Here is a 12,564-nt window from a genome sequence, read left to right on the forward strand (position 1 = left end):
GAAAATAGATGCTTCCACATCTTTGGATATCACTCCAGAAAATAAATCATCCTTGCCTGCCTTTCCCAATAGGCCCACGGTGTTGTGGAAAGACACAACTAAAAGATACAAAATAAGTGATACCACTCACGGTACTCATATACATATACATTAAAATTCTAATGTGAAAAATTAATACACATTATAGTACATTATCAATGGAGAAAAAGGAAGCACCAGGGTTTTGTCCCATCATGGAGACAAAAATGGACCAAATTACCTTTTTAAGAGTCTTCCAGAAGCCATTTAGAACACAGCACACCCAAGTAAATACAAATGAAGAAGAACCACATGGGAAGTTTGTGACACTTGGCCACAAAAATGGCTCACCCTCCCTGACACTCCATGGCAACACTGTGAGAAAACTCTTACCTCCCCTCAGGAGAGAAACAAATGAGTGACCTGTATGTTCAAGGCTTCATTGGTCTGGCTTCTCTCTTACTACCTGCTGGAATAGTTTTTGTCATGCATGACATGGAAGGCAGAAGGAATGAGAGCACCCTCTGAATGTCCTGTAATGGTTGCTCAGAGAAAAGGTTCAAACAATGGAGAGATTCCATAGTTGAAGACAGAGGAAGGCTCTAATGTGAACTACAATTTTTTAAACTGGGGAATTGCAAAAATTGAGACAATACAAATGGACAGAATATAGAATATGTCTGACAGGCCCCTGAAATTACTAATATATCTGCTCTCCTGCAGAAACCAACCAAGTTCAGAATACATGGTAGGAGCCTGTTTTGTTGTGTTTTTTTTTTTTTAATTACCTAATTTCAACAAAAGATCACAAGGCATACAAAGAAACAGAAAAACGTGTTTCAATCAGAGGAACAAAATTACTGGCCCTAAATTAATAAAGAACTATTAATAATCTGACACAGAAGTCAAATAACCATCACAAAGATGTTAATGGAGAAAGAAGAGAAAATGAACAGTGTAACTAAATGTTGTCAGGAAAACGATGCGTGACCAAAAGAAAAATCCAAAGAGACAGGAAATATAACAACAATCAATCAGAAACTGGGAGCTGAAGAGTACAATCACTGAATTTAAAAACACAACAAGGGGTCAGTCACAGACTTAACCAAGTGGAAAAAGAATCAGACGACTTAAAGATGGCTTGTTTTAAATTATCGACTGAAAGGACAAAAGAAAATGTGGAAAAGGACAGAGTCTAAGTGACATGGAACATCAACGAATGGACCAATATATATATTAAGGGGACTCCAAGAGGAGAGGAGAGTGAAAGGGGCTAAGGGCTTACATGAAAAACTAAAGACTTGTACTTCCCATGTATGTGGAAAAAAGGGACAAATTCAACAAACTCAGTAAATTTAAAGTAGGATACATGTTAAGACATGAATACAGTGGCACATTATAATTAACTTACGAAAAATCATGAGTGAAAATAGAATTTTGGAACAGCATGACAAAAGCAACTCATCTTGTACAAGAGAGCTCCTGTAAGATTAGTAGTGGGATTCGCAGTAGACCTTACAGGAAAAAGTGCATGGGGCAACATATTCAAGTACTGAAAGATTAAAAAATAACCACCAAGAATATTCTATCTGGCAAACCTGATTTCCATGAATGGAGACATGAAGACTTTCCTAAGTAAAAACCCCTCTAAGTTTACCAGACCTGTCCTACAAGAAGGATTAAAGGAAGTCTTTCTTTTTTTTTTTTTTTTTTTTTAAGATTTTATTTATTTATGTGACAGAGAGACAGCCAGAGAGAGAGGGAACACAGCAGAGGGAGTGGGAGAGGAAGCAGGCTCATAGCGGAGGAGCCTGATGTGGGACTCGATCCCGGTACGCCAGGATCACGCCCTGAGCCGAAGGCAGACGCTTTAACGACTGCGCCACCCAGGCGCCCCAAAGGAAGTCTTTCTAAGTGAAATAAAAGGATTCTAAACAGTAAGTGAAACCACAGGCCAACATAACACTCTCTGCTAAACATAAATATTTACACCATTATAGTAATCTATAGCGTTCTTTATTTTTTTTTTTAAAGATTTTTAATTTATTTGACAGAGATAGAGACAGCCAGCGAGAGAGGGAACACAAGCAGGGGGAGTGGGAGAGGAAGAAGCAGGCTCATAGCGGAGGAGCCCGATGTGGGGCTCGATCCCAGAACGCCGGGATCACGTCCTGAGCCAAAGGCAGACGCTTAACGACTGTGCCACCCAGGCGCCCCTACAGTGTTCTAATGAGGTAACACAAGTCACTTTTATTCCTGCTACAGAATTTTTTAAAAAATAAAAGCATAAAAATCATAAATCTGGGTAAATAAGCACACAACATTAAAAACAGAATTTGTGATACCAGTAACATAACGTGGGTGCAGGAGTGGAGATAAATAGAAGAGTTTTCTACGCCACTGACATTATCGGTTTAAAATTGTTTGTTATGCCTTTAACATATTTTAAGCAATTTCCAAGGTAACCACAATGAAAATAGGTACAGAAGACACAAAAGTTAACGAGAATGGAATCAAAGCGTACCTATGGGTATAACACCACAATTAAGGATAAAATTAAATACGTAAACATGATAGAGGTATAAACTGTTTAAAGACTGCTTTCAATTCATAGAAAGTGTGTCTCTCATGCATCGAGAATATACATTCAGAAGGGTGATGAAATTAATTATTATGATGATTCACCTACACAGGATACAATACTCACTGAACACTAACCAAGGAAAGAAATAAACAAGATGACTCACAATCAGATACGTATGGGTGGTATTTGTACAAATAAATACATCATTTTATTAGTAAAGGGCATAAAGCTGATTCATATTTAAGTTAAACTTACACTGTCTTGAAATGTACAAAGTCGACAATTGTCATCCTATAATAAGATACAGAGGTAAAAATGGTACCACATCTAAATAATGTTGTGGAAGGTCCCATACAAAAGGAAGCACATTATTATGCAATGGAAGAGCCAGAATAAGGCAAAACGTCACCAAAAGATGTCAACATAAAAACAGGTAAATTTTAAAAGGAAACCTTCTATATAACTATAATTTCAAACTGTGACTGTGTACTGATGAAAAAACAAGCATTTTGAATTACTGGCACTGGCAGTAAGCTTGTAAAGAATATTCGTTAATACAACCATGAAAAGCTTTAATGGAAAATTTTACGACTAAGTACTTAAAAGACATTAAAAATGTATTGTGTTATTAATATACCTCTACTCTTGTACAGAATGCAAGGCTATAATCCATTCTTTAGAACCAAGCACCCACATGAAAACCTTTCATTTTGAAATAAAAAACAACATGAAAATTGTAAAAATGTACCAGCAATCACTTCATAAATAATAAATATTTGGGATAAAATTCAGATATATTCTGAGGAAGGTAGAAGAAAAGACTAATGGTTAATTTTTCCTGTCAATTTAAAATTCAATTTATAAACAAGACTTTTTTTTTTAAAAGGGAATTTTACCAATTATCCACCGCACTTCTTCTGAGCAAATGTCCACGTTATATCATAAATTTTCATGTAAAAAATTCAGAGACGAATCTGACATATAACTAGTAAAGTGAAAGCACACTTGACTAAGTCAAAGACCTTCATATCACACAAAATGATAAAATGATGTGATTATAAATAAATAAGATAACAATTCAGAGTTTATTATAGCCTGCAAGTTCTGAATTGCAAATGTTCTAGCTCCCCTACGGCATTAATTTACATAGAAATTCTACAATTCAAATTGATACATTAAATTGTTTCACCACTGAGAAATTCTTTTACCACCACGCATAGTGGAAATCTCTAATTTTAGTTGATACAGAGAAAAATGAACTTTTATAGTGAAATAAAGGAGTAGACTTTCCATTTTAGGAAGGTGTTTTTTTTACCTGATGAACTTACTGAGTCTCCATTATGTACGGTTAAGATTAAAGCCTCCATAACATGGGAAAGCATAAACCAGAAAACATTCAATGTCTGTCTCCAGTGTTCTGGGATTTCTACACCAAACTGCAATATGCCAACCACTACCCTGACACACTTCTCACATGACGAAAAACAGAACTTACAAAGGGCTTAGCATAGAGATCTGCAGAAATAGGGAGATTTCCCCAGGGCCCTCACAGCAATAGAGAAGCTCTCAAGATTATGGAGGCCCTCCCACCCCAAAGAGAGTCTCCTACCCTCCCTGTGCATGTGATGGACCATCACTGGAGCTGAAGGAGAATCCCTAGAGAGCTTGATAATGTTGGCTAGCAGATGTCCCTCTGTGAGAGGGAAAAAAATTCAACTGTGCTTCTAAAACTAATTTCCATTCAAGCACAGCTACTCGAACCAGAATTTAAGGTCTGTCTTCCTCCTTCAGACTTGGACCTCCCCTCTGTCAACTGTTTCATTCAGTCCCACCTACCTGGATGGAAGGCTACGGTCTCCTTTCTCTTCACATCCCAGAGCTGTTTCTCTTGCTCCAAAAAGATGACCAGGTCTGGCTTCCACACAGTAAGACCTGTTAATTAGAAAAAATGAATAGGAGTAGTGCTGGAGATTTTAATTTTCAATCCACTAGAGGACATTGTAGAATTCTAGAAAGTGATTTCCCAAACACTATTGACCAACAGCCCCATTAAACATGCACGAGAAGTTTCAAATTTTCACGTCACGACCTCCACTTTCAAGTACAACCAATACAATAAGAAGGAATTAAAATTTCAGTTTAAGATGTGAGCAGTCCCACGCTATGCCGCTCAATGTTTAGAACTGCCATTCATCTACAGAAGCGATGCTGTTCCCTTCAGGAAGGGGAAGCTAAGGCTAAAAAGGACACATGATGAAGATCTTCTCTACATCTACAAACCCCTACTTGTTTCCCTTTCTGTCTAGATCTGAATTCCAGGCATTCATGGGGAATCTTCCAAGAAACAGTCTTCACAGGAAGAAGAAAACCCAGAGTAGGGTTTAGGAAATGTGGAAGGAGTCATCCTCACCCAAGAACAGGAGGTGTCCGTAGTTCTCCAGCATCACGTCCCTGTACAGTTCCCGCTGCGTGTGGCTCAGGCATCCCCACTCCTCCTGGGAGAATTCTATGGCCACGTCCCTGAATGTCAGCAGTCCCTGCAAGAAATACCACCGTCACCAAGTGGCCATCGACAGAGTTCACAGTGGTCCCTAAGATCAAGAGGGAGTTAGTGTCACCAGCTAGACCCACGACCTGACCTTTACTGCTCACCTGCTAGGACCCACCAACCTTTGTCCCACATTTTACTTAACCTCTTCTTTCCACTTTATCTTTGTACTTCAATCAAAAGACCCCATGGGCAGAGTCTCCTGTGTTGGAAACAGAAACTATCCAAAAAAAGTTATAACGGCCCTGAGGAAGCACTTGGGCCCGCCCAGTTGGACCTTATCCCCTGACTCAGACCCCTGTAGATGGAGCAAGCAGTAACCCAGGGTACTTTTACCTCATTATAATATGAAAATCTCCAAGGAAGGAGGAGCATAAACATCACTTTCATAACATACAAAGTAGGTATGGAAGTGTTGTCTTCATGTGCGACCATATGCCCAGCTCTACATAAGATGATGAAACCCCTCTTGCTGAATTTCCATCTGAACCCTAAGTGAAAGGAAACTGTCCCCCCTGGAAGTTACTCTGTGTGATCTCCTTATTGGCTGCAAATCAAGTTTCCTCTGTGTCACAAGCCTACCGTATAATTTCTACCTGTGACCCTACTATATTTCAGGATTTTAAGACACTCAAACACGTTAAGAGAGATTTTTGGTTTTTTTCTGAAAATACAAGGAAGTAAATAGAAGGGTAACTCTGTGACCTAAAATAAAAACCTCCAAGATGCAGATCTGACTTAGAACCTCCAGTCCTAGAAATCAGTATCTCTGCTACACAAAGGTGAAAGCCTCCATGGTCCAGGGGAAACTGATGGGCAGGGGCCAGCGAGCTAAGGGTCAAGAAAGTACTCTTGAGACATTTTTGGTGCAAAAGGCTGTTTTTACTAAAGCACAGGGCCAGGACCCCTGGGCAGAAAGACCCACACTGTCCTTGTGGAAGCCATTGATAATATAGTTTTAAGTTGGGGGATAGAAATAAAGGAAGTTTCTGCAGGGATTTTCATATGTTAAAGAGGACTTACAGGATCCCGGAGGCCTGGCTATTGTCAAGCTGCTTGCTTTTTACCTCTAGCGAAGCATTAACATTAAGGCAGTTGGGAAGTCCTTATGGAATGTCCTACGCTGCCCATCTCAAGTATTTATTAAGGGTCTGCAAGTTGAATTTCAGTTTATCTCCATTTCTTTTACCTCTGTTCTCAACAGAAACTAGAAGCAAGAACAAGTCAGAAAAAAGAAGTTTCTACTTTAAATGTGATGGTTTCTGCATATCGCTCAGTAAATCCATCTAAGATCCTTAAGAATGATAATGGGGAAAATACAGACTTCAGAGCAGAGAAATCTGTCAGCACCAACCCAAGTAAAAGGAGGTAACAGGAGCTATAAGGAAACAAACTGACACCAGTGCCTTAGGCACACTGAAGGACCTACTATTAATGGTGTGTTCTTGTGCCCGCAAACGAAATCAGAAAATAAACTGTATTATGAGAATACGGTGGATTTTCAATCACACATAGTTTCCATGTTCTGTAATATCTAGTATATTTAAATAGAGTATCTTTCTCACATTCCAAAGAGCAAGCCTCCCCTTCTTTTCTAAAACTTGCTAAGTTATTCTGGGTCTCATATCCATTGTGTTTATTTATGCAATTTCTTACTCCTGGTCTACACAGAGCTCAAGAAGCATCTAGATGGAACCTAATAAGAAATGTTTTCCTTGACTGATATCCAAGGCCGGAGGCCATCAGCAGTAGGTATCTTGGACGCAAGGCCTTCCTCTGTGGGTCTGTCACCAAGGGAATATTTATGATATTTGCAGGACTTTAATTCAAAGGGACAAATGTTGATAGACTATTGAAAGACAGGTTAGAGAGAAAGCTCTGGAATATACGGGGGGAGTGTTCTAAAGACTTAATATTGGGTATCATTTTTGAAAATGTTTTAAAATTAGGGGAAAAGATAAAGCAGAAACATCATAACCAGAGGAATCAGTATTTGCAATTTCTAAATGAATGGAATTTCAGGAGAAATAGACGACACGCCATCTGACTTGGGACGCAAGGCTTACCTGAGAACTGGCCATTTCTTCTTCTTTCATGTCGTCCTCTAGATTTCTTTCTCAGAAGAGATTCGTGGAGAAATCACAGCTGCATCAGGAGAAAATGCCTTTAAAGCCACCAACAGAGCCTCTGCACCTCTAAACTGCTTGCCTGACAGCAGGACTTTGAAATGCAGAAAAGGCCCAAATTCCTAGTCCTTTGTGTCAGGAGCCTTTCAAAAACTATGAGCTCCTACTTGGAGACCAATCCCTGACTTTTCCTTCTCTGCTTTCAGGGGGCCTCCCCTCCCACACACTATCACAAATTCAGCTACGGCGGAGGAACCGTGTGCTGCACAGACCTGACCCTCCCAGACTCACGGAGCAGAGACCCTGTTACCTCTCCTTGCACCAAAAACTATACTCAACTCTCATAAATTAATGGGAAGCCCTCGTGCTTATCCCTGGCCTCACTTAGAATCACCTGGAGCCCTTAACTAACAGGACACTGTCCTTTCCACCCATACCAGCAGACAGAACCCGAGGAGGAGGGCACCAGCAATGATCGGTTTTGAAACTCCACACGTGATCCTATTGGGAAGCATCTGGGGGAGGTGACCAGGCAAAGGACAGCAACCAAGCCTATGATTGCTATCCAGATTTAAATCCATGCCTTTTCCACCGATCAGAGTTTCCGGAGATTTATACATTCTCCCTCTTTCTGCTAAGCAGAGGGAGACACCCTTACAAATGGAGCTTTCCCTTATAAATGCAAATATGTCTTAGAAAAGTAAACATACTGGGTTTCAGAGCTTTTCCTTTGTCTGCTGTTTCTTTAAAATAACAGCCTAGTGGCGCCTGGGTGGCTCAGCTGGATGAGAGTCAGACTTGATTTCGGCTCAGGTCATGATCTCAGGGTCATGAGGTCGGGCTCTGCTGAGCAAGGAGCCTGCTTAAGATTCTCTCCCTCTCCTCTGCTCCCCCCTTCCTCCCCCCCAGCTCACTCATGCTTTCTCTCTCAAAAACAAAAAGAACAAAAACAAACAAATAAAAAAACCAGCAGAAAATAATCCTTATGGGTGAAGACACATATTTTGGGATGGTAAATGTTCCTCTTAAACAGGCAAATGTTTATTTTCCTAAGTAACTGCCAAACAGTTTTCCAAAGTGAACGTATTTTTTACACTCCCATCAGCAATATAAAAGAATTCTAATTTCTCGATATTTTCATAGAAATGCGGTGTTATCCCCTTCCTTTATTTTAGCCATTCTAGAAAATATTGAGTGATTGCTCACTATAAAATATGAAGTGGTCTTAATACAGTTATTCTGGTGACTCAAAGTGAAACCACTTAAAAGCAAAATGTTGAACAAAAATCAAAATGGCTGCATTAAAATGTCAGCAAGGCTTGATATTAAACTAAGTATCCTTTTTCCTCTCTTCAGAAACCTTCCCTTCCCCCTTCCTTCATCTTGTTTTTTTCTCCTCCCTCCCCCACCCCAGGAATCCAGTACCACTCTGAAAACCTGGTGAATAAGGCTGGCAGCACAGACACAATTCCTGTCGAAACCGGCTAGATCCTGTATTTCCCCACAAAACCCCCAGCCCCTTCCTCTGGGTGGGCTCGCAGTTTTGAAGGCCCTGACCTGCGGCAGCCTTGTCTGCCTAGCAAAGCAATAAAGCTGTTGTTCCTCTCTATCCCCAACTCTGTCTTCACATTATATTTTGGGTCTGAAGCACAAAGGTCAGTTTTCAACAACAGAATGAGTGTTAGGAGAGGAATCCATTTTTCTTCATCTGTTCTCAATTCTTTGGCCGGTCTAATAAATTAAACTGCTATAACACAGATTCACAAAAGGAAAAAAATAATTTCTTAATTATGGGAACCTAAAAGATAACGAGGCTCAAAGACAGGGAATTGATGCTTACATGCCACTGTCACTTGAGAAGGGGATACGGATTTAGAATTTCAAAAGGGGGTAAGCACATTCACAGGAAAAAGGAAAGAGCAAATGTTTATCAAACAACACTTTGCCACACCAGACAGGCAACTCTTCATAATATAAAAAGCTAATGTCTGATACTAGCTAGATTACTGACAGAGTTCTGCCATCTCATTCACTCTTGGTATATAATCAGCCTCACAAAAGAAGGAAATCCTTCCATTTGCAGCAAGAGAATAAACCTAGAGGATCTTTTTTAAGTTACCTAGAAGCCCTGCCAGTGCCCCTTTGCCCAACTTCACAGTCTTTAAATGTTATTAGCATGCACCTTTAGCATGTGTGATTGATAAACCAAACCTCTTTGTGTATCTATAGATCATGCACTGTTTCCTAGGAAGACTTGGATCAGAACCCTCTTGCACAACCCCTCTCCCCAGGGGCACGAATACACAATCTGCAAGAACGTCTCTAGCTGACACCATGGAGTCTGCAAGCAGCAAGACGTGTTACAGATTACCGGGCTCCTCTTTTACCGATTACCAGCCTCAAGCTCCTTTAAAACTCGTTGGACCAGGCCGAAATTTTGGAAGTGGCTTTTGAACAAGACTCTACCTTTTTCCCAAACGGATGCCCTCCTGAATAAAGCTCATATTCCCTTCCAGTCAAAACTCGTGTCTTGAGTATTAGCTTTTGGAACAACCAGCAGCCAATCTTGGTGTTTTTTGTTTTTTCTGGTAACAAGATTATTGTGTGATCATTCACTGCATCCAGTGGGAAAGAATTCTTGAGATATTTAAGATGCAACTTAGTAAGTTTATTTAAGTAGCAGGGGAACAGGACCCCTGGGCAGAAAGAGCTGCACTTCCGGTTGCATAAAGCTGGTGGTTACTATGCTCAGTGCTCAGGGGGAGGGGTCACGCAGGAAGTATTAGATCATAAATGTTTCTTCAAATTTCTACTTGTAAAACTACTTTTGCAAAATTTATCTGGTGCTTATCGTTCAGTTCAATATTAATTACGGGTGAGAGGTACAGGCAGTCATGAGGCCCTTTAAGAACACAGCAGTCAGCTACATTTGATTCTTATCAAAACTATGCAGGCTATAGGTCAGCTCTCTGGGCTAAAGGTGAACATTTTTGTTTCTGTTCCTCATCATTCACCTCAGACCAATTTTCTGTCCTTAAATACTTAAGGTTGTTGAAGGGTGAAGGGCTCATATTGTGTAACTTCTTCAAGGTGACACGGGTTGTAGAGATATCTGCACCCATGCATTGAAACTGGTCCCTATCTGTCCCTATGTGTAATTTTACAGAAGGCCATTATTGTAGAGTCCAGAGGGGACACTGCGGTGAATTAGTTTTGAGTAGTCAGTATGATCTGTTGGCTGGGTAAAGGAGTCAGGAACTGCTTGTACAAATCTCAACAATAGGAGACAAAATAGCAAAAGAGAAAAGACATCAAAATTACTATGAAAAGTCAGAAAAGCAGTGGAACAGAGAAAGAACAATGGAAAGAGAGAGAGAGAAATCACAAAACGGACTCTTAAGGATAGAGAAAAAACTGATGGTTGCCAGAGGGAAGGTGGTAGGGTGAAGGGTTAAACACATGATGGGAATTAAGGACTGCACTTGTGATAACCACTGGGTGATGTATGGAGTTGTTTAACCACCGCATTGCACAGCTGAAACTAACATAACACTTCATGTTAACTAACTGGAATTAAAATCTTAAAAAGTCAAAAATAAAACGTGGTGGCAATCCATTAAAATACTGATGTATCTTTACAATAGCAATAGACAGATGCACAGAATATTAGTTGATATGGCTGAAATGAAGAAACCCTCCCAGATATCAGTAGAGGATAGCTAACTTTTCCCTAAAAGGGCATATGATTGTACATCAACATTTCTTAAAATTACTTCAGGCCTGAAAATTATTGAAATTATGACTCCTAGGTCATTATATCAGAACAAGAATGCTTCTTGAATGCTTGTAATCTGTATTTTCAACAAGGATCATACAGTGGATTTGAAATGCATAATTTATTCTGTGTATGATCCTAAGATATTTTAATGACAGAACATATTGGTTTTTAATGTGTTAACACTGATAGGTAATGAATGATGTATTATCCCACCACCAATATTAACCTACCTCACCTTAATTAAAACTGTAGACAACGGATGGTATCTACCACCCATCTGATAACGCTGATGTAATATAACTAGTAATCCATTTTCTCAGTGACCTCAGACTTAAATAACGTGTGGTTGTATTTCCAACCCCCACCCCCCTCCCCTCTGTGGCCCTGTTTGTTTCTCATAGTCCATAGTTTATCTATTGCACCGGTTTCTCCTCCTTGTAACACCCGGGACTCGACATGGATGTATTGTAGATTATACAGGGGATGCTGACAGTTGAGGTAAGCCCCTCCATGATGGCGCTCCTTGGCATCCCCTTTGTGTAGTCAGTTGGAGTACAGGGGACTTGAACTGACACCGGCCCTTCTCACTAGTGCGTTCCCTAAACAACACTCTGCAGAGTGACACGTTACTATAACTTCTGCTAGGACACCTCAGCCACTGCCCTTGTGAACAACCATCCCCACTGGAACCCTAGACAATCCCCTTGTGCACACTTAAGAGAAGATTCCCACACAGTTGACCTAAATCTGTTTCAGTTTCAATAGGTCAACCTGGACTTACACAGGAACTCCAAAGCACTCCACTCACGGATCTGAATAAAGAATTGAGCCCCTCCAAGATCTACAAAGAACTTCTCAAACTCAACACACAAGAAACAAATAAACAAATCAAAAAATGGGCAGAAGATACGGACACTTTTCCAATGAAGACATACAAATGGCCAACAGACACGTGAAAAAATGTTCAACATCATTAGCCATCAGGGAAATTCAAATCAAAACCACACTGAGATACCACCTTACGCCAGTTAGAATGGCAAAAATAGACAAGGCAAGAAACAACAATTGTTGGAGAGGATGTGGAGAAAGGGGATCCCTCCTACATTGTTGGTGGGAATGCAAGTTGGTACAGCCACTCTGGAAAACAGTGTGGAGGTCCCTTAAAAAGTTAAAAATTGAGCTACCCTATGATCCAGCCATTGCACTACTGGGTGTTTACCCCAAAGATACAGACGTAGCGAAGAGAAGGGCCATATGCACCCCAATGTTCATAGCAGCATTGTCCACAATAGCTAAATCGTGGAAGGAGCCGAGATGCCCTTCAACAGATGACTGGATTAAGAAGCTGTGGTCCATATATACAATGGAATATTACTCAGCCATCAGAAAGAACGAGTTCTCAACATTTGCTGCAACATGGACGGCAATGGAGGAGATAATGCTAAGTGAAATAAGTCAAGCAGAGAAAGACAATTATCATATTGTTTCTCTCATCTATGGAACATAAGAA

At 40.2% G+C, this 12,564-nt stretch overlaps 1 protein-coding gene across 1 annotated transcript in view; it reads right to left on the bottom strand.

Moving 5' to 3' along the window:
• The window catches only part of LOC123787006 (uncharacterized), a 29,308-nt gene extending 22,007 nt beyond the window's left edge, over positions 1–7,301 (bottom strand). The window contains exons 1-3 of the mRNA XM_045789438.2: positions 7,217–7,301; positions 5,013–5,139; positions 4,439–4,534 (exon numbers count right to left, since the gene is read on the bottom strand). Coding sequence (XP_045645394.2) covers positions 4,439–4,534; positions 5,013–5,139; positions 7,217–7,246 — 253 coding nt within the window. The 5' untranslated portion in view covers positions 7,247–7,301. The remainder of the gene's footprint in view (positions 1–4,438; positions 4,535–5,012; positions 5,140–7,216) is intronic.
• Positions 7,302–12,564: the final 5,263 nt, after the last annotated feature.

The sequence above is a fragment of the Ursus americanus genome, chromosome 21, assembly GCF_024610735.1.
Source record: "Ursus americanus isolate L20-20 chromosome 21, mUrsAme1.1.p, whole genome shotgun sequence".
NCBI lineage: Eukaryota > Metazoa > Chordata > Mammalia > Carnivora > Ursidae > Ursus > Ursus americanus.